Source organism: Gopherus evgoodei, chromosome 11, assembly GCF_007399415.2.
Source record: "Gopherus evgoodei ecotype Sinaloan lineage chromosome 11, rGopEvg1_v1.p, whole genome shotgun sequence".
Classification (NCBI taxonomy): domain Eukaryota; kingdom Metazoa; phylum Chordata; order Testudines; family Testudinidae; genus Gopherus; species Gopherus evgoodei.
The window spans coordinates 49,818,220-49,837,975 of NC_044332.1; the positions used below are offsets into that span (position 1 = coordinate 49,818,220).

The window sequence follows — 19,756 nt, forward strand, 5'->3', positions numbered from 1 at the left end:
TCTTGAGTGAAATAATTTGTGAAAAGTAATTAGCAGGTTAAGTATCTTACCTTCCCATAATTAATATTTTTGATACTTGTAATTTGTAAGTGTTCTTTTGTGAAAGTTGCTTGTATTATGATCTGGAAGTACCTTCTATGCCATATTGAAATTACCTCATGTCCTTGTCACTGATTACTTCAATAACTGGGCACGCTACTTTCTTTCTGTTTAAACGGACTCTTTCCAGAAGTGGTTCCAACCATCCTACATTACATTCCACATGAGAATCTAAGAATGTCAATACATCACCTAGAGGGCAGAACCAAGAGGGGATTATTTCATTTCTGAGAATGAAATATTTTCAGTAAAGTCCATGTCCAGCAACTACTGCCCCTAACAAAAATACTCTACTCCCATGAACCCACCTAGGAAGAGCCCAAGTATGGCCCTCAGTCTGAACACATTTTGAGCTCAGTTATGATTTCCAGACAACTGCTTTGCAAAGAGTGTCTGCCTGCTCACAAAATGCCACATTCTGGCCAGCCTTGGCACACGTGCATAGACAGGAGGGGAATGTGTACCAGAACGGTAGCCAGAATCCCAGGGAAGGACTCTCCCTACTTTCTCCTAAAACCCTTGTAGATGCTAAACATCTGAGATGAGTGGTAAGGGACAACGAGGTGGGTGGCACATGCTCCATATCTGAACTGGCAGACAGAGCTGGTCAGATGCAGAATGTGGAGCAAACTCCCGCTGCTGCTTTAGTGAATGCTTCCCAGAAGCATCTAGGAGGAATTCTTGCTAAGTGAGGTACAATTTCTCCTGTGGGTTCCAACTGCAACATGTCCCCTCCATGCTTCCTGCAGAATGGGTATGAGCACTGGGACAGAATCTTCGACTCAAAAGTGCACCTCCTAGTAAAGAAGGCAAAACTAGAATGTAAGTCTGAAAAGGGGCACTCTTCCCTAACTCAATGCACAATATAAGGGGGAAAATGCTTCCTGAGCAAAGTGAAAGAAAACGTAGGACCCATGACCCCAAACACGCATTCCAACAGCCTCAGAAAAACATACACCCCTTTCTGCTTACCACCCAAACAAGTTCCCAGCCAACAAAACAATGGACAAAATAAGCTTAAGACATTCCAGACAAAACTGGTTTGTTAGTAGATGTAAGCAGAGTCAGGATGAGCTCTATCTTGACATCTGGTGGTGAATTTCGGGGAGTGTGGAAAGAATTTCAAGGAGTGTGGAAAGGAATTCCAAGTGTTTGCATTGGGACACCCACCCTCAGTATATGACCTCATTGGTGCAGACAATACAGACATTTTAATGACAAAATGATATGGGTCTGTGAGCATTAAGAAGTGAGGTGAGGGAAAGACAGAGGATGTTAGCATTTCTAAAATATAGAGCCTCACGGTAACTCACTTTAGCTCAAAGGGGCCGGCCAGCTTTTCGGCTGCTCAGTAAAATTGTTGTGTTTTACTTCACAAATCCTACTCAAATCCTTTATTTTGTTACTACCTAATTTCAAATCATCCCGTTATTTAGAGCTGGTAGGAAAAAAGTCAAATAAATGTATCCTGCAAATTTTGCCTTTATTTTCCAAATATTTGATGGGCTGAGTAGTACAACATAGCAAGCTGGTCAAATACTTGCAAAATTCTTTGCCAAACAATGACAAAACTTGCCAAATAATATTCAGCTCTCTAATAATAGTTCAAGATGCTATGATATACAGCACAGTAATAAACGATTACAGTAGTATAAATCTCCTATTCAGACAAGCCCAAAATGGCAAATAAGAATAACTTTCCTCTTACCTTTAGCAATCTCTGCCCCTGCTAGTCTGGCTCGTATTAAACCATGTCTTTCTTTGAGGTGAAGGAGCTGAACCTTTGGAAACTGTGACATATATTTGTCCAAGCTACCCTTGAGGTATTCTAAACAGGAGAGAAATTAGCAAATTCTTACAGATGATTGGCTTGTCTTTTTAAAGCCATAACAAAGCAGTGAAAAAAGTTCCTTCTCACTAAATTTTAAACCATCTATGAAACGCACTAGTTTTTTTTCCACTTGGAGACATTCCCAAGCATTGGCTTAGGCCCTTTAGCAGCACTATTTCCTCCCTCCCCAAACTATTTGGAAGCCTCTTTGTATGAATCATGTGTTTGAGCTCTATGGAAGTTTGGAACACAGCCAATCAGAAGGGTCAGGGCAAAAATATGTATGCTGTGGATGGGATTTTCGAAAGCGCTCAGCATTAGCCCAACTCTGCTCCTATGCAGGTAAATGGTAAAACTCTCATTAATGTCAATGACAGCAGAATTAGGTTATTGCTGCTCAGTTTGAAAATCCCAGCCTGTGTGACATTGGTTCCCTGCCAACCTCTGGCATTCCCCATTGAAGCTTATACTTAACATTTCCTTTAAAACTTATAAAAATCAGAATTTTCTCCTTTAAAACACTATAATTCCCATTAAAAAACTGGCTCTTAAGTTGGTTTTCATAAGGTGACTGTATTTTTCTGTTCTTTGCAAATTTTCTGTTGAATTCCAATAGCTAATATTAATGACTACAGTTAAACAATCCATCTGGTCTTAAATTGAGTGAGGAATGCAGCATTGCATGTCATTATTCTCATGTGGCACTTTATATTTGTTTGACTTTGTTGTAGGAGTGGGTTTTATTGTACAAAATTATCAGAAAGAATATAGTGTGAGAAAGAAAGCTGTATGACAGGGGTCGGTAGCCTCTGGCATGCGGCTCGCCAAGGTAAGCACCCTGGCAGGCTGGGCCAGTTTGTTTACCTGCCACATCGGCAGGTTCGGCCGATCACAGCTCCAACTGGCCACAGTTCGTCATCCCAGGCTAATGGCAGTGGTGGGAAGCGGTGTGGGTGAGGGATGTGCTCTCCGTGGCTTCCTGCCACCTCCATTGGCCTGGGATGGTGAACCGTGGCCAATGGGAGCTGTGGTCCGCCAAACCTGTCGATGCAGCAGGTAAACAAACTGGCCCAACTCACCAGGGTGCTCGTCCTGGTGAGCCACGCGCCAGAGATTGCCAATCCCTGCTGTATGAGTAAGTAGCAATCCGAAGTGTGTGTGGGTTAAATATATTGGGACAGATCTTTGCCTCAGTAAAGACAAAGTGAAATCTGAGAGAGAGTTTCAGTGAGAGTTTCTACAGTGGAGTTTGACACCTTCCTCTGAAGCATCTAGAGCTGGCCACTGTTACAGACTAGGTATTGCATAAATTGACCACTGAACTAATTCACTGTGGCAATTCCTGTTTATATAAGTTTGCCTGAGAAAGAGCCTTAGGATTTGGATCCTGAATTTTACATGTCCTTTTTTACTTTTCCAAAGGAAACAATTGTTTACATTTCAAAAGCCAACTGAAAATCTTGGCCTGAGTTTTTAAACTTTGTGGCCACACTAGAAATTCTGCTTTTTCTGCCACGCCTAGAAATACAATACTACATAAAACACAGTTCTCTCATTATTTACCACCACCCATGATATTTCTATTGCAAGATGCCCAGTATTTTCATTATGCCACCGGCTGGTTAGCCCATACAAAGGGAAGTGCAAAAGTGAAGGAAAGTTTGCTAGAAAATAGTGTACAAATCTATTTATTTGCCTAAAAAATTGCAAATGTCTATAACATTTATATGCTGAATTAATTCATTTTCCTCTCATCCTCCTCAAGTCAGTTCTTTTTTTAGATTGTAAATTCTTTGGGATAGGGATCCTGTCTTCGTATGTGTTTGTACAGCACCTAGCATGATTGGGCCATGATCTTGATTTGATACAGGGCTTGCCATGAGGAGCTAACAATCTAAAAATAATCCCAATTATTCAAGGCTGAACTCTGTTGTGGAGCACTGAGAACTAAAGTATTAAAAATAGGATGACCAGACAGCAAGTGTGAAAAATTGGGATGCGGGTGGGAGGTAATAGGAACTTATATAATAAAAAGACCCCAAAATCGGGCTGTCCCTGTAAAATCGGAACATTTGGTCACCCTAATTAAAAAGCAGAGACTCAGTGGCATTGCAATTACTATAATTGTGCAAGTAACTTGACTGTACATAATAGTCACCATTTAGATGCTTTCATACTACACAATAGCTTAAGAGATGAAGAACAGTACTGTATGTAGCTGAGATTCCAGGGCCACTGAAGTAGGCCAAATGTAATTGAATTTGGCCAGGACTCTGTGATTATCACTCCAACTGTCATGCAAGTGTTTTAGTATCTTGGGTCAGGGCACCTATTTTACATCTCATGTGAAAGATGGAGCCTCAAGCATCACAGTTTTCATAACACAATGGGGCATTGGCTTCATATTGATTCAGAAGTAAGCATGCCATCTCCTGATTTATCATATAATCCATGCTACTTCCTTTGAGGTGTTTTTGGAAGTCTCCTATCCAAGCACTACATTGGCCACATCCTGGCTGGGGGCATCAATTCAAACTGTGATTACAGCACCAGGTGGCATAACTTGGTGATTAAAACATGGGGTCAAACTGAAATTAATGAAGAAAATTATTTCTTCTCCTATACTGAATTTAAGTACAGAGAAGCAAATTGCTATTTAGCCCTGGGACACATTCATTTCCTGAATTTAAAGGAAGCTTCACCTACCTTTTGTGCTGAAGTCATCCACCAGAATAATCTCTTTAATCAGGTGAGGAGGAGATCGACTGAGGACACTGTGAACGGAGCGTAGAAGAGTGGACCACACTTCATCCACAAAACACATGATAATTGTGGTAGTTGGAAGGTCATTATGAACCAGTTGTTCTGAACACCTAAGATGTCAACAATACAAATGAACAGCATCCAGCAGGTGATGTTTTCAATGTACATGAGGCCAGAGAATTTAAACTTCTGCAAGTTTCAGTAAAACTTTGAAAGGCTGCTTGTTTTGTGTTTAGCTTGGAGATTTATAAGCTGGTGGTTGGAGGAGTGGGGAGAAGTATTCTGAATAATAAAGATATAACAACAATAAGGAAATTCCAGTGATACAAAGATGAGCATTCAGGTGCATTAGATTATGATTTTTATAATGTATATATTGCTACTTGTAGTGGGGGCAGTCTCAGAAGAGAGGCCAAGATGTCCTCTCTCTCACTCACATGTGTGCACACACATACTCACAGCCCTACTTCTTACCCACCTACAGAGTGCTAAGCCTGTATTAACACCTCACAGAGGCTGCATCTACTGCAAACTAGCCACTGTTCAATTATCTCATTATCATGAACAAACATCCTCTAAGGCCCTGATCCCTCAAATAAGCAGATACATACTTGTTCACGGGAGTGTTCCTATTGATTGCAATTGACTTCACATGTAAGCAAAGTTTCATATGTGCTTATGGGTTTTGCAGGATCAGGGCCTAAGAACAACAAATAATTACAGTGTTTGTTCCTAATGTTTCCTCTATTGCTCAAGGTATTGTATAGCTCATGCTGCCCTGTTTCTGGCATGTCTTTGTCTTATAGCTCAAATTGCCTTATTGCTGGCATGCCTTCTTTTCTCTCTTGCTGTGTCTCTCCCCTAAGCACAGTCCCCAGTTGCTCATAAAGAAATGCAGTCTACAGCCTGAACTGGTATCACCACTTTTATGTTTAAGAAAGTGCTGCCTGGTCAGAAAAAGCAGGGTGGGCACAGTGGCCTTGCTGTTTTTTCAGAGCATCAGTTTCTTGGCGCTTGCACAATGCTGTACTGAACTGGAAGCAGAGAAAGACTGAGAGAAATGCTGAGGATTCACAGAGTGTCTGAATTCCTTGACATTCCAAACTGCATGTAAAAATCCAATGGTACATGTAATAGTACAGGGAAATAATTACTTCCAAAAAGGACTATTCATAGTACAGTAACAATACACACAACATGCGGATGCAGAAGAAAACTTACCCAATGTAACTGTACTGAGTGGACCAAAATGGATTAATCTTGAGGGGATGGGATGACATTGCATTGATGTGAGGTATATTGTAATTAAATCTGTATACACATAACACGCACAAAACTATCTTTGAGATTCCATTTCTCAAACAATCTCATAATCTAAAACCATCAAGCATTTGCTGTCTTTTGTCAAAATATGTAGACCTTTCCTTTTTACATGAACTTAATTCCCCCTCCCTCCACTCCCTCGGCCAACTCAGCCTGTGAATGCTGAATGCTCATCAACAGCTTCCATCCAGAGGGTCTGAATGTAGCCTACTCGCCTAGCAAACAGGGAAAGATGAAAATCAGCAGATTTGAGGGAGTGATAAAATTTCTCCAATTTCTATGAATTTGTCATCTTATTCCATGACAGTCAAAATGTGATGGCAGGGTCAAGTCTGGGTCTACAAAGCTTGAACAAAAGGTCGATGAGCAGCTTTCTCATCTTCTATTTGCAATTCAACTACTGCTTTGATATGTGCCTTAAGGGGACATTCACTCCCTAAGCGCTGGTATCTTCAAGTGGATCTTGAGGAGTACAGAGCATCTTACTGACAAACTCCTCTTCCTAGAATTATATTATTTTTCACCTAGAATACCTTAGCATTATTGGGGCTTGCTTGCTCTCTATTACTGATAAAGTATAGCCTGGCAAAGGTTTGATCTGTTTTCTTCCAGGATAGGCCTCTTACGTGTAGGAAGAGCAACCAACCCACTTGCTAATTGAGAATACTACAGGAATAATGCTCTTCTTGGTGAACACAAAACAGATAGCACCATTTGTTTTTATACTTACCCTTTAAAAACAAGCAGGCACCAAAGCCCTACATGCCAGAATAATTTTGAAAAGTCATATTTTTTCTTATATTTGGAAATATAAGCCATCAAATTATACTTTTATAGGCTCAGATGCAGCTCTCATATCTGCATATCTCAGAAAGAAAGTGAAGTGTGGGCCATAAAAAAGAAGTATTGGCAGAGCCTATCTGTATCTTGCTAATTGTAAGTGCAGTTTTGATTTCTTTTCTAGCACTGGCTATACAAAAAATCCACATCAGCCTCTCTAGCATTCCTTTAAGTATATCTTTCCTCCCCCTTTTATAGCATGAGAATGATTTTGTAATCGATTTACAAGGGGTTCATCTTAGGACACCAGTCATCACTGGATCAGCCAGAAGGGAATATTGATATTTGATATGTTTTAGTTGGAAACCATCAACATATTGGCCCATAGCAATGACACAGCTTGCTTCAGTGCAGGAGATTTTGGATTGAAAGTGAGTTCAGGACTCTCAAAGTCACTAGAAAACACTTACTGAATGTACCACAGGAGAGGCATTTATCACGGGGGGGGTGGGGATGGGAAAGAGGAAAGAATTTGCAATCCTTCCCTGCTCTTAAAAAACTTTGTGACATGGATGATTTTGTTGGTGACCTCAGTGGAGGCAGAAGGTAGATTCTGAGAGTAACAGCTTTCACTGTAAAGAGAGATTTAAGGGGCAAAAAAGTAGCCCTACAATGAAGACACAAGCAAGACTCAATAGACTGCAAGTGGTGGTAATAGGCGAGTAACATATAAAAAAGAATATTATATCCACATTTAACTATTTAATTTTATTATCACTAGTCCAGATCTCTGGGCCTTCTTCTAATCTTTTAGGGAGCATAAAGCATCTAGAAAGTAGTGGGGAATTCCTCTAGCAAAGATGAATCTGTGGATGATGCAACAGCCCCTAAGGACTTAAAGCAACCCTTAGGAGCAACCTTAAATTAAGGAATGGCATCAGTGTCTCTTTTTTTGCCTGAAGGAAAAGGGATAAGTTCCCCGCACAGAGACCAGTGGGTCCATTCTTCTTTTTATTGATACACTAGCTGAGGGAAATTTTGAAATTAATATGTATGTATACATGACAACTAAATGAAAGGAGCCAAATGATGTGGCTTAAAGATGGGACTTTCAAAGTGCTCAGCGTTGGCCTGACTCTGCTTTCCTTGAAGTCAGCTCACCATTGACTTAGAGAGCAACAGAGAGAAGCCAACTGTGAAGGCTTTTGAACAACTCACCTTAAATGACATTTTTAATCAACATGGCTCCAAGGTCTGACACTCTAGTGATAAGTCTCTGCATTTACATGAGGGTGACTTGCATCTGCTTCCTAGCTCAGGGTAACATTTTCTAAAGTGTCTAAGTGAGTTAGAAGCCTCTTCTGAAAATGTTACCTCTGTTCTCTTGATTCATGAGTTTGAGAGTATAATGGAGTCAGAGCATGCAATCTGCATTAATCATCTGGAGGTGTCACTAGACACTTTTTTGTTAAAGACTGTTGGTGCCCTAAAATATCTTCTTTTGCTGCTAGAATGGCGGCTAAAATGTATGACTTTGCGAGCACGGATACCTGGTTGCCAAGATGCAGAGTGGCATGTAGGAAATGATGCTCTTCTACCAAGTGAGGTTGTTATGGGTTGGGCATGCTCAGAAACAAATCCAGGTTAATGAGCAAAGCCCAGGTAAATAGCTGTGCAAAGAGGAACTACAATGATAGTTAGGGCCAGGGGATTGGAATCCTACCCACCAAGTTCAGAGAAGATGGAGACCAGTTATGCAGTCCTTCCATGACCCTTGTGTGCAGTAGCATCCATTGTCTGCTAGCCAAATCCTACAAATGGGTTTTGTCCAGTACTTCATTTGCAAATCCACTGGCCATCCCACTGTGCGTATTCCAGATCTCTCTTTGCATAGATTCTTAGGATCTTTCCCATTCCTGTACTGGTCCCACTATTCATGGGGCCTCCAGTGTAATTCTGCACCTGGGTGGATTTGGTCCTCAGTGAGTTTTTATTTTTATTGTGTTAAGGGCTAGAAAGGCATAAGACACTGATGGAACAAGTTCCTAAGGCCTGCCTGGTTACTGGGGTTCGGTTCACTAGCTTAGTACTGTGGCACGGCTTAAAAGGGGAGCTGAGGTGTAAATGGGAAAGATTAGGAGATCTCAGAGAAAAAAATGGCAATTTTATCAAACAGATTCTCTAATACATTCATTGCACTGTGAGCTGTTTGAAAACTGGACATGCAGTATTGCTTTCTTGCCAATGGACAGTGAGCAAAGAATTTGGATTGGCTCTGGCTGATGTGGGTCAAAAAAAAAGGCATCCATTTAAGTAGTTATGGATTTTTAAATAGCAACTGGCCTATTCCAGTTGGTACATAATTTTGCGCTTGGTTGCATCTTCTTTTTCTACCTAAATTATTATTCCAACATCAGACACCACTAGTTAGAGAGCTTTGCAGAATACAGGATCTGTTGCTGGGAAATTTTAACTCGGGAACTGCATACTCCATGAGCTAAACAAAGAAGAAATCTTTGCCCTCTAGAAATGGAAAAAGCTACCAGCACAGTGAAAATATTCCAGCCAACTTTCCATGTAGCCAAGTATGGTTTCTGTCTCTTTTCAGACACAGTAATACTAAGCTGTAATATCAGATGGGCAGTTTGCCTAGGTGCTATATTGCCTACAACACTCCCATGTTTGGCTATGGTGTTTTCTGTGATAACAAGGTAGATGCCCATTTTCTAGCCTTCCTGGGAGCTCTGACTCATTACCTAAGTACCTTACAGTTCTATAATATACCTGTTACATGCACTGATAATACTGGAAGGAGAATATCCTGATTTTGGTCTCTGTGGGTCTTCTGTTTTCTTCAGGTGACACTTTACTATTTCAAGACAAAACTTTGTTCTATGAAACATGAGTGTTGCCTCTTTGCTCTTCATTTGCCTCATATCACTTGTAGTTTCTCTGCTTTGCTGTGCTTCATAGAATACAAAGTGGAAAACTATCATAGCTTTTTCCAATGTCTCATCACTTCAAAGGTAGGTTACGCATTGTAGCAATTCACCTTTGATCATGGAGCCAACTTCAGACCTGATGTATAAAATGTTTTAAGTAACAGTGAGGAGGGGTAGTGAATCCTGCTATAAATGCATGCAGCTGCCACTGAAATCAGTGAGTGCATGAAGTTGTAGCAGGCTAGAGCGCAGGGAGTCTGAATGTAATGCAGTTTTACTTCTGGGGGAATTCTGTGCCTAAAATTTTACACCAAAAAGTTAAAAATTCTGTGCACAATATTTTAAAATTCTGCAAAATTCTGCATATTTTATTTGTCAAAATAACACAATATAATCATGCCAGTTTCAATTATTTTGGTAATTTGTTTCAGAATACCTTTCAGCAAGTATATCTGTAACAATACAGACAACAAAAATGATTCAGGAAATGTTTTTTGACAAATAGATTCCTTACTAGGCATATTAATATGGGACTTTGAGTAATAATTCATGTAAAACTACATGAAATGCATGTACCCCTAAGAAGCAGTGCAAAGGCTTGGGGGAATCAGGGGTAAAAGAGGAGCTGAGGGAGAGGGAAGGAGCCTGGGAGTGAACCTGGAGGGTTCTTGGGAGGGGGACAGAGAAGTATAGAAGTTTTTTGGGGGGTGGGAGGGATTGTCAAGGAGATGGGGAGCCTGGCTGACCACTAGCCTCTCCCAATCAGTCAGGCACATCTGCCCTGTCCCTGTGTATCCCTGCACCCCCATTCAGCCATGCATATAAGCACATGTCCTCACGTGGCCCTGTACCCAACTTCCCTCTGCCCCTATGTGTCCCTGCACCCTCACTCAGCCAAGCATAGTTGCCTCTGTCCTCATGTGGCCCTATCCCCACACCCATTCATCCCCAGGCTCAATGTTGTTACCCCACTAGCTGCTGTCCCAGTCTGTCTCGCTGCTAGCCCTTCTGAACCCCAGTATATGTAACCCCTCCAGCAGCCCTGTGGGCAGGGAATTGTGAGGAAAGTAGCCTTTGCCCTCTCCCTCTCCACAGCTGGCCGCTCCAGCCTATGAGCCAGCCGCCCTCTCTTCTGGTGCCACATCAGCCCCTGGTGGGCAAAAGGTATGATTGCACCTTCCCCTCACTGTCAGAATCAATTATTCCTCAGAGGGAAGAAGGTGCAAAGGACAATAAATCTCCACTTGCGCAGTGGCACAGAATTCCCCCAGGAGTATGAAAAGTAATGTACAATAACCAAGAGACTAAGCGAGAAGGATGCAGTGAGAAAAGCAGCTAATAGGGAGATGTACAAAAGTAGACAGCAGATTAAATTAAGTCCCCAACTTTAACCTGAATCTTCTTCTAGATCCTCTATGTGTATATTACAATTCACTACCTCAGGCTCCCTTAGACTCAATGAGATGCTGTCACACCTATTGACCAGCATACAAGTATCTTACACATCACTTCTGTATTTGGACATGGACTTTTGCATCTGGAGCACAAAAATGAAATTTCCAGGAACATCTGCAAATTTCAAGGAAATGTTTGGTTTCCCCGCCAACAATTTTAAAAACAAAAATCTACATTTTCACACTGTGCAGGCATTTAAACCTGAAATGCACAAATGTCTGTCTTTCAGAACTGCCCCGGCTATAACCAAGAAAGTGAGCTCCAATGGGTCCTTCACTAAACTAAGAGTGCCACTACTCAGTGGTCATTTAGATTAATCTTAGGCAAGGGTGCATTACCTAATAGATATCTCAAACAATATGTCAAGTACAGTATGCACAATGCTATTTAAAAATACTACTAGTTAGCACTTACATATTAGTTTTCATCTTCAGAGCATGGTAGAAATATCAGCTAACTAATCCTTACAAGGTGCTTGTAACAGCTGTGTATAAAATATTATCTCCACCATGTATGTTGGGAAACTGAGGAAAATAAAAAGATCAGACAGGGAGGCAATATCAGAGCAAGGATGAGCCCTCATGAGCTGCCAGTTACCAGCCCTGTGCTTAGACCAATTATGTGACAGAATTAACTTGGAAACCAAACATCCATATGCCAAAAGTTTTTGATTTTGCTTATGATGCCCTTAAATGCTGGATATTACACCAGATAAACTGGGTAAAATTTTCCAATGTGCTCAAATGACTTGGGAGACTAAGTCCTATTTTTAAAAGTGACTTAAGCACACTGAAAGTCAATAGGATGCATGCTTCCATGTGCCCAAGTCTCTTTAAAATAGGGTAGGGGCTCTTAACTCCCTTAGGTGCCGCTGAAAATTTTATCTACACTGTGATTAGGCCATTAGCTGAAAATAGAGAGATATTTCATTGATACTTTTCATGGGGCTAATAACAGTGCACTGCAGTTTTGAAAGAGCACTTGACTATTTAAAGTTATGGGCCATTTTTATACAGGTTAAAAGCATTCCAGAACGCATATCATGATCAAATCCTTTTGATCAATACATAATCCAAACTTTTCTGAGAGAATTTATGCAGGGGGAAACAGATCTTACCTGTCAGGCCTTGTGTCATCAATGGCTCGGTCTACAGGGATCAAATCACTCAGATAGACATTGAAGTTTCCTTCCTTCCATCTACTTTTTGCCTCTTCTTGCTTATCATCAGGGACTGAAGCAGGATGCCCAAACTGACCGGGAGCTTTGGGATTTCTTGGGGAAAGTGTTACATCAATTGTTAAGACTTTGTGCATCCCAGTGTCCCTTGTAAAGTGGACCGTATAGCTGCTTCGATTTCTTTTCCTTAATTGCTCCTTATCATCTAACCTGACACTGTGAACTTTTGTTAGCTCTGGACCTTCAGTCAAAATTGCTTTCTTAGTTAGACCATTAAACTCAGCAGTCTTGGTTACAGAGTTCATGTTAGGGGCATCTTCACTTTTGTTGCTAATAAATTGCTGTTCTTTTCTCATTTTCAAGCTCATTGTAAAATTTCCTTTAGAATCAGCTACAAGATTCTGGGCTGCTGGGATGTTGATTTTTATCCCTTCTTTACTAATAATGACAAACTGATTTTCAGAGAAAGTTAGTTTCTTTTCATGAGCAGCTTTTGTTTCGTCTTCCTTCGGCAGCTTTCCTGGTCCTGTTGTCTTTTTGGACAATCCCTTTTTCTCGGCACTGTTTGCAGCAGCCAGCTTGCTGACAGGTACATCCAAACTCCTGTTTGCTTTGTGTTTGGTGCCATTTATTGCTTTCACTCCAATCTTGTTTTGCTTTACAAGGATGATTTGCCCAGGAATTGGCAAATCTGGTACTGGGGGTTTGTTCTGAGGTTCCTTGGGGTTTGCCTCTATTTGCAATTCCTGTTTTAATCCAGCCAAAGGGATTTTCTCTGTAATCCCAATTTTTAAATTTCCCTCAATGCCCTTTGATGCCTTAGTTACAGGTTGGTTCTCTTTCTGTGCAACTTTGTTTCTTACAGTAGCTGTGCTGTGTGTTAATTTGACAACTGATCTCCCAGTTGCTGCAGCTAATGGGGTTTGCTGAAGCCTTTTGGGAACAGTTTGCTTTGTTCCCAGCAGGTCCGTGGAGTTTACAGCCTTTACATGCTCTTTTCTCTCTTTCTTTTCCATGGGAACAGAGGGATAGGGGCTTAGCAGTTTCACTGAGAATGTCCTAAGTGGAACAATCATTTTCTTATAGGCCATGCTTCTCTTTTCTGTTGGTTTTGGTGTTCTCTTTTCATTCTGTTTGTCTATATCATTTTCAGCCTCTACCATTTTCTCTTCTATATTTCTATATTTCTCTCTACTAAATCTCCCCCTTTCAAAGCCTTTCGGGGGAGGTTTTGGTTCCCTTCTGGAGCTTTCAGGGGTCTTCTCTAGGTTTCGCCAAACTTTGAATCTTTCCCTTTCCCTCCTGATCATCTCATCTTTCAGAACCCTGGTATTGATCTCACTGAATGAAAGCTTGAGAGCTGCCATGTCAAAGATCAACCAAATGACAGAGGCAACAAATATAAACGCGAGAGCTCTCCCACTACCTCGGAAAAGCTTCCGGATCTTGTTCATCTTGAAAAGTTTGTTTGTCTTCTTTATTGTGCTTGCCCCCCTGGGCCTCTTACCTTAGTGAGCCAGCACTCCCCGCTCCCTGGAACACGTCTGACTAGTGATCCAGGGGAAACCTCAGATCCTGCTGCCTGTCAGTCTTTGCCTGCGTGGCATTTTACAGCGGGGCATCTGCGTCTCCTCAGCTTTTCATGATTAATCCAGCAGCATTTCATTTCATCTACAGTAAACACAGGCGTTAGGTCACTGAAGAAACAACAAGTACAAGTTGCACGTTATATTCCCGTTGCTTTTCTTGTTTAACTATTATACACGTTGCCCTACGAGAAGGGAAAGGTTGCAGATCAGATGTTCTTTCTCTCCACCCAGCTCTCATTCCTCCTGCTGTAACTCAACACCTCCTCGCATAAGGAAACTACTTCAGTCCATTACCCAGAAAACTTTCTGTGCAGCTCTTACCTTTCGAGTTCTTCTGTTTATTAACCATTTATACAGCAATCTGTCCAGAGGCAATACTTTAGTTCCTGTTTCGTAATACTTTCTTAGAGTATTGAAAGTTAACCCTTCATTAACTCTTCTTGTCTAAGGCACTGTTACTACTGCACTGGCTCACCTTAAGTAAATAATAAATTAAAAGGACAAAATTTATCTCCAGTGTAACTCTAAATCAATGGATAAATGTAGCTCAGTGTCTCATTTAGATAAGGTAGCAAAAATTCAACATCTGACCACAGTCTATCTTGATTAGCAATAGATAACACAAGTATAATAATTAGAAGTATAACAGTATAACTGCAGTGTTTTGGTGAGTATTTGTATTTCTCCTGCTACACTGCAGATGGCAGATATACTTGAAGTAAATGGGTTAGCTTAAAACTTGTAAACTTCTTGTTCATATACTTGAATTGTGGGGTGTAGCTAGCTGTAGGGTGAACAGAGCTGTTCTATATAGGGTCCAAGGAAGTGAAAGACAAAAAAATGGACATGCTCTTTAAGCAGAATGAGCCAAATTTTCCTTGTCCCTGCACAAAGATGCATCCAGGGGAAAACAAAGACAAAAGCTCCACAGCTTTCATATCACTGAAAACCCATCACATTCTTTTCTTGGGGGTCAGTGTGGGGGGAAAAGCTAGTGGTCATTTGGGGGGACTAGGCGTGTGTCCCAGTAACTTCAGACTCGTCAAGGATCCATAGATCTCAGGACATCCATGCATTGTGCTTTCCTCTCCATGCTTCATCCAATGCTGTGACTGTACAGCAGCACAGCTCACAACACAGCCAGGCTGCCACTAGCTTCCACCCTAGGACTGTACTCTCCCAGGCCCTTTAGCCAGACTAGGGGTGAGGGTGAAGTAGGAGGTGCAGTGCTGTGGTTTACACCAGCATTAACTTCCTGTTCTGAACAGCATAAAATTGGTGAATTCACTGCCAGGTTCCCAAGGAAGCAAGTCATGCAAAGAAGCTGCTCTGTAGGTCTGCTCACCCTGGAGACTATCCCTTAATACCCCAGGAACACCCTACCCCACAGTGCTGTCCATTAATACCTGTAGAGCACCATAAATGCACACTACACTTTACGGTGCAGAAGTTGGATTCACTGCCCCAAAAAGCCTATGATCAAAGGCTCAATTCAGGAAAACATCCCTGTAGATGAGGAAGAACACTGCTGCACATGCTGAATCAGGATCTAAATTAAAAAGAGAACAAAGGAGATGACAACACCGGAAGGGGCAACTGTTCACCTTTTGTTGCTATATTTGGCTAGATTTCACATATTTAGCACACATTTGCTCTTCTTTGCAGTACATGTTAAAGGAGCGCATTTGGCTGTTTGTTCCTATTTTACAATACCAACATCAGTTAAAGGGAGGCAACCTCACTGAAATCAATAGGGCTTAATGAGGTGGACTGAGAGCAGAATTTGTCCCTTGGAGTTCTGTGCCATGACAGTATACAGGGTCTTGATTTGGTCTGGTATAGTTCTATAAGGAAAAGCCGAAGGGAGCGGAGGAGCATTTAAAGTTCTCTAAATGTAGACATGGGAACCTATGGCTTAAAAATGGCTTTTTTTTTTTTTACTTTTCCATAAACAAGGAATCCTAAATAACTAGGGCCCTACCAAATTCATGGTCCATTTTGGTCTATTTCACAGTCATAGGATTTAAAAAACTGTAAATTTCATGATTTCAGTTATTTAAGTCTGAAATTTCACTATGTTGTAATTGTAGGGATCCTGACGCAAAAAGGAGCTGTGGGGGTGGGTAGGTCACAAGGTTATTGGGGGAGGAGGGGTCGCACTACTCCTACCCTTACTTCTGCCCTGCTGCTGCTGGTGGTGCTGCCTTCAGAGTTGGGCAGCTGAAGAGTGGCAGCTGCTGGCTGGGAGCAGGATATGATATTGCCACCCTTCCTTGTACACTGCTGCCTGCAGAGCTGGGCCCTCAGTCAGCGGCCACCGCTCTCCGGCCGGCCGGCTCTGAAGGCAGCAGTGCAGAAGTAAGGGTGGCATGGTATGGTAACGCTGGCCACCCTTACTTCCACTGCTAGTGGGCGCAGCCTTCAGAGCTGGGTGCCTGGGCCACCTAGCTGTGAAGGCAGTGCAGAAATAAGGGTGGCAATACTGTGAACCCCCCACCCTAAAATAACCTTGTGACCCCCCTGCAACTTCCTTTTGGGTCAGGACCCCCAGTCTGAGAAACACTGGTCTCTTGGGGAAATCTGTATTGTATAGGGTAAAAGCACACAAAAGACCAGATTTCACGGTCCGTGAGGCATTTTTCATAGCCGTGTATTTGGTAGGGCCCTATAAATAACACAGCAAGAGAAGAAAAAAGATGAGCAAAAGCACCTGAACATGAACATATCCACATACTAGAACGTAGATGCTACTGGTGCAACTGCAGAAAAAAGGTAGGTGGGACCTATGGATCCAAAAGTTGGGGGAAGGGAGGGAGCTGGCTTCATAGCTGCACTCATTTCCCCTACTTCCAAATTCCCACATCCTCCACTGATACCATGAAGTATGTGTATGAGCAGGACTGTGCTTGTGTGTGTACGGGCCTGGCACTCTGTCCCCCTGAGTTCTGTGTCGCTCTCCATGCGCTGTGTCCCCCTAAATGCTCTATGACCTGTTCCCCCACATGCTGCGTCACCTCCCACTCACATGGTTTGGAACCCCTGGTCTCCTTCACAGCATTCTGTATCCTCTAGCTGTGTGTCACCACCATTCCCCACTCCACTTCACTTCCAGTCTCCCCAGTAGAATATGTCTGACTCTCTCCCACTAGTAACTTTTTCCCTACCATGCCATACCATGGGGAGAGGAGGGGCTAATATTTACCCTCTGCCTCCTTCCATGTGCTCCAGGCCTGTGAGGAGGGGATGCACCTGCTTCCACATGTCCCTGCTAGTACTGCAAGAAACAAGGATGCTGGTCTCGTACCTCTGGTTCCCTCTGCTGGATGGATGTGGCACTACGTTACCTTTCAGGTGGTTGGAGGAGCTCTAATCTCTGTTCATCATCTGTCAGAGGGGCCTGGGGAGGAAGAGAGGGAGCTTGCTTTTGGGACTGGAATGGCAATGTCTCCCTGCCAGAAGTGGTTCAAACTTGGGGCAAATGAAATATATTGTTGATTCCTTCTGTCTGACAGTTGGGGAGAGAGGGAAATGTCCCCTTTGGCCTCTGAGGTGTTGGCACTTATGATACACATTCACTAGTGACCAGAGTTACTACCTGGCTGGTATTTGACTGGCCTGGCTGGATTTTTTTATGGATTTGCCAGTTGCCAGGAAAATAATTTAATCATTTTTACATGCGTCTAAAGATTTGCATTATTATCACAACACACTGGGATATTTACTGTTAAAACTTTCTTTGTGCAGCTAAAGATGCTGAAGTGTTCCCACTTCTGCACTTTAAGCAGTAACAGATCAAAACTGTTGAAAATACAGCAGTTGTCTGCCCACTGACACACCAGCACACCATGTGTGTGTCTGTGTGAGAGGGTTTGAGTAATACGAGAGTGAGGAGATGGGCGATGTTATCAATCTTATCTATCTGTGTTATCTCTTTAGATACTATAAGTGGCTGTTGCGGGAGGGTTACAGAGTTGCCTTGTGGTTGGGGTTATGGCAGGCTTGCTTTCGGAGGGATGCCTTTTTTTTTGCATTTCAATCACAGGCACCAACTTTTCAAAGTGCCGGGGGATGCTTGACCCCTGGCTCTGTCCCAGGCCCTGCCCCCACAACTCCCCATCCCCCATGCCCACATCCCCACCCTGCCTCTTCAAATCCCTACTCCACCCCGCCCCATCTCTTCCCACTCAGTTCCACCCCTTCCCCCAAGCGTGCTGCATCCTTGCTCCTCCCCCCTCCCTTCCAGCCTTCTGCATGCTGCGAAACAGCTGATTGTGGCGAGTGGTAGGCATGAGTAGGGAGGGGGAGATGCTGATCCATGGGGCCTGCCGGTGGGCAGGAGGGGGGCTGTGGGGAGCTCATAGGGAGGCTGCTGAACACCCACCATTTTTTACCTGTGGGTGCTCCAGCCCCGGAACACCCAAGGAGCCGGCACCTATGATTTCAATCATGGTAAGCCTACTCATGACTCTAACCAGGAGCGGCACCATGGTTTTTGGCACCCTAGGCAAGCATCCTTCCGCGCTCCCGGTCGGCGGCAATTCGGCTGTGGGGGGGGTGGTCCTTCCACGCTCCCGGTCTTCGGGGCACTTCAGCGACGGGTCCCGGAGCGAGTGAAGGACCCGCCGCAGAATTGCCGCTGAAGACCCGGAGCGCGGAAGGACCCCCCCGCTGCCAAATTGCCGCTGAGGGCCACAAAATGCTGCATTCCCAAATCCTGGTGTCCTACGCGACCGCCTAGATCGCCTAAATGGAAGCACCGGCCCTGACTCTAACCAGTCAAGCTAAAAACTCTTAACAGGAGGTCCGACTCCAAGAAAATTCTGCAACTGACTTCTGCCAAGTGCAGGCATGTATACCAACAATCTGACAGAAGAGAGAGGGAAATCCTGTACTTATGGTGTTACTGTGTAGTGACCATGTGCCACGGTATTCCTTGCACTTGTTTCTATTTTCAGATTGGCACTAACAGAACTAATAACAATCTGGAAATCTTATTAGCCCAACCATTGATTGAAGAAGTCATCTCAGATTTCATAGAATCATAGAATATCAGGATTGGAAGGGACCTCAGGTCATCTAGTCCAACCCCCTGCTCAAAGCAGGACCAATCCCCATCCAAATCATCCCAGCCAGGGCTTTGTCAAGCCTGACCTTAAAAATCTCTAAGGAAGGAGATTCCACCACCTCCCTAGATAACCCATTCCAGTGCTTCACCAGTGAAAAAGTTTTTCCTAATATCCAAGCTAAACCTCTCCCACTGAAACTTGAGACCATTACTCCTTGTTCTGTTATCTGCTACCACTGAGAACAGTCTAAATCCATCCTCTTTGGAACCCCTATAAGGTAGTTGAAAACAGCTATCAAATCCCTCCTCCTTCTTCTCTTCTGCAGACTAAACAATCCCAGTTCCCTCAGCCTCTCCTCATAATTCATGTGCTCCAGCCCCCTAATCATTTTTGTCGCTCTCCCCTGGACTCTTTCTAATTTTTCCACATCCTTTTTGTAGCATGGAGCCCAAAACTGGGCACAGTACTCCAGATGAGGACTCAGCAATGTTGAATAGAGGGAAATGATCACGTCCCTTGATCTGCTGGCAATGCCACTTCTTATATAGCCCAAAATGCCATTAGCCTTCTTGGCAACAAGGGCACACTGACTCATATCCAGCTTTTCGTCCACTGTAACTTCTTGTCCATACTGTAGGTCCTTTTCTGCAGAACTGCTGCCTAGCCATTCAGTCCCTAGTCTGTAGCAGTTCATGGGATTCTTCCATTTTAAGTGCAGGACTCTGCACTTG

The 19,756-nt window shown here is 43.0% G+C and overlaps 1 protein-coding gene across 2 annotated transcripts in view; it reads right to left on the reverse strand.

Moving 5' to 3' along the window:
* Positions 1-14,348, reverse strand: part of GALNT5 (polypeptide N-acetylgalactosaminyltransferase 5) — a 35,837-nt gene extending 21,489 nt beyond the window's left edge. The window contains exons 1-5 of one of the 2 annotated variants that reach the window (XM_030580742.1): positions 14,281-14,348; positions 12,311-14,041; positions 4,637-4,803; positions 1,808-1,927; positions 156-291 (exon numbers count right to left, since the gene is read on the reverse strand). In XM_030580742.1, coding sequence (XP_030436602.1) covers positions 156-291; positions 1,808-1,927; positions 4,637-4,803; positions 12,311-13,824 — 1,937 coding nt within the window. In that variant the 5' untranslated portion in view covers positions 13,825-14,041; positions 14,281-14,348. Of the gene's footprint in view, positions 1-155; positions 292-1,807; positions 1,928-4,636; positions 4,804-12,310; positions 14,171-14,280 lie in introns of those variants that run through there. The other variant, XM_030580741.1, reaches the window with a different exon arrangement.
* Positions 14,349-19,756: the final 5,408 nt, after the last annotated feature.